This window comes from Limulus polyphemus, unplaced genomic scaffold (assembly GCF_000517525.1).
Source record: "Limulus polyphemus unplaced genomic scaffold, Limulus_polyphemus-2.1.2 Scaffold6662, whole genome shotgun sequence".
Classification (NCBI taxonomy): Eukaryota; Metazoa; Arthropoda; class Merostomata; order Xiphosura; family Limulidae; genus Limulus; species Limulus polyphemus.
In genome coordinates this window covers 41,780-44,108 of record NW_013672272.1, presented here as the reverse complement: position 1 = coordinate 44,108, position 2,329 = coordinate 41,780, and the positions used below count along the sequence as shown (strand labels likewise).

Below are 2,329 nucleotides of genomic sequence, written 5' to 3'. Positions count from 1 at the left end.
GTCTAGTGCAACAATGTGGTACTGAGCATTAACCCAGTTTCTAAATAAAGGAAACTGTTAGAACCCTGTAAAATACTTTAATTGTCTAGTGCAACAATGTGGGACTGAGCATTAACACGGTTTCTAAATAAAGGAAACTGTTAGGGCCTGTAAAATACTTTAATTGTTTAGTGCAATAATGTGGTACTGAGCATTAACACAGTTTTTTAAAAAAGGAAACTGTTCGAGCCAGTAAAGTACTTTAATTGTTGAGACATCTTACACCATAGAAATTTTGGAAGTAAAATTACAGAAGACATTCATTAACTTTCAAATGTTTTATGAAACAATAATTTTCAGCAAAAATTACGAAAATAATTATTAATGAGATTCTAATACATTTCATAAGCCAGTATTTTATTCGGTGAAAATTAACCACAAAATCTTAACTTCTGATTCGCTTAGTTTGTTTGTTTGCTTATTGTTAAGCCCAAAGCTACACAATGGATTATCTGTGCTGTGCCCACCATTGGTTTCGAAATCCTGTTTTTAGCGTTATACGTCTTTAAACTTACCACTGAGCCACTGGGGGACGATTCGCTTACTAAGATACTATTTGGTCCAGTATAAATCGTAACGAAATTAATTCACTTTTACATAATTTTATAAGACAATGCTTTTAAGTCAAAAATACATAAAATATTTCGTTGACACCAATGATTAATTATTTGAAACAAAAGCAGTGTTTAGCTAAATAGTTGCCGATAGGTGGCGGGTTGACAAATACTTTTAGCTCACTATCGAACATCGTTCAGTTTTATTTTGTGTTTTTTTTTACAAATTGAAGTTTCCAAAAATCTTAGAAACATCAAATACATCCTCCCGAATATAAATTATTATAAAGATTAAATTATTTAAGCAATAAAAACACTTCAAGTGTTCATTCTGCACAACGTATAAATACATCAATATATTTCTATCAATGTGCAAGCAGGAAAACGACATAACATGTAACATTCAAAGTGATATTAAATTTTTTAAACGTTGAAATCATTTTATATCAATTAGTAATTATCGAACTGTCTTTGAATATTACATTTTGAGAACATTTACCTCTGCTAAATTAATGTTGTCGTGGTTAGTGCATAAAAATAAAAACTATAGCTTACGTAAAATAAAATATTCTTAATCAAACATATTACTTTCATATCTTAGAATTTTCTTAGCATTTTTTTGTAATTATATGTGTTTATTTCAAATTATTTGTCTATTTTCAATGCTAAATTGTGTGAACAAATATCAAAGAAACTAAAATGAAACCACATTATTTTTAATCTAATAATTTTCTTGTATGTACTTCTTTCTAAAACCAAAATGTACACAAATCCAAAATGCATGATCTATTAGGAATGGGTGGACGTTAATCTTCGGTGGAATCCGGTAGATTACAACAACATCAAGGATATTCGGTTGGCCCCTAACAAAATCTGGAGACCAGACGTTCTCATGTATAACAGGTAAATTCTAAATGAACGTGACATGCCTCTGATAAGATCTAGAGACTGAACGTTCTAATGTATAACAGGTAAGTTCTAAATGGACGTGACATGCCTCTGATAAGATCTAGAGACTGAACGTTCTCATGTATAGCAGGTACGTTCTAAATGGACGTGACATGCCTCTGATAAGATCTAGAGACTGAACGTTCTAATGTATAACAGGTAAGTTCTAAATGGACGTGACATGCCTCTGATAAGATCTAGAGACTGAACGTTCTCATGTATAGCAGGTACGTTCTAAATGGACGTGACATGCCTCTGATAAGATCTAGAGACTGAACCTTCTCATGTATAATAGGTAGGCTCTAAATAAACAAGACATGGCCCTGAGAAGATCTGTATGCCAGACGCTCTCGTGTATAATAGGTAGGTTATAAATGGACGTGACATGCCTCTGACATGATCTGGAGACTGAACGTTCTTGTGTGTAACAGGTACTTTTTAACCAGACGTAACATGTAAATGATTAATAACACGTAGGCTGTGCTGCAACCGCATCTACCTATCAAATGAATGCTAATATAAAGTTTGTACTACATGCATATAGTTATGTCATTTGAATACTGAATATTTAGAGCATAAAGATACAACCCCCTGAATGCTGATATGTAGTTTGTTTGTTGTTGTTTTTTTACTGTACTCAGATAAAACAACTAAAACGGATGTATAGCTTTACTGTAGGCTTATAGACATATCTCCTGAATACATGTAGGTTTTACTGTACACAGGTAGACAAAACAACTGAAGCTGGTGTATGGGTTTAATGTAAACTTATAGACATGTCTCCTGAA

At 32.5% G+C, this 2,329-nt stretch overlaps 1 protein-coding gene across 1 annotated transcript in view; it reads left to right on the top strand.

Moving 5' to 3' along the window:
- Positions 1–1,388: 1,388 nt before the first annotated feature.
- Positions 1,389–2,329, top strand: part of LOC106473947 (neuronal acetylcholine receptor subunit alpha-7-like) — a 26,614-nt gene continuing 25,673 nt past the window's right edge. The window contains exon 1 of the mRNA XM_013934635.2: positions 1,389–1,496. Within this exon, the coding sequence (XP_013790089.2) occupies positions 1,486–1,496 (11 nt within the window). The 5' untranslated portion in view covers positions 1,389–1,485. The remainder of the gene's footprint in view (positions 1,497–2,329) is intronic.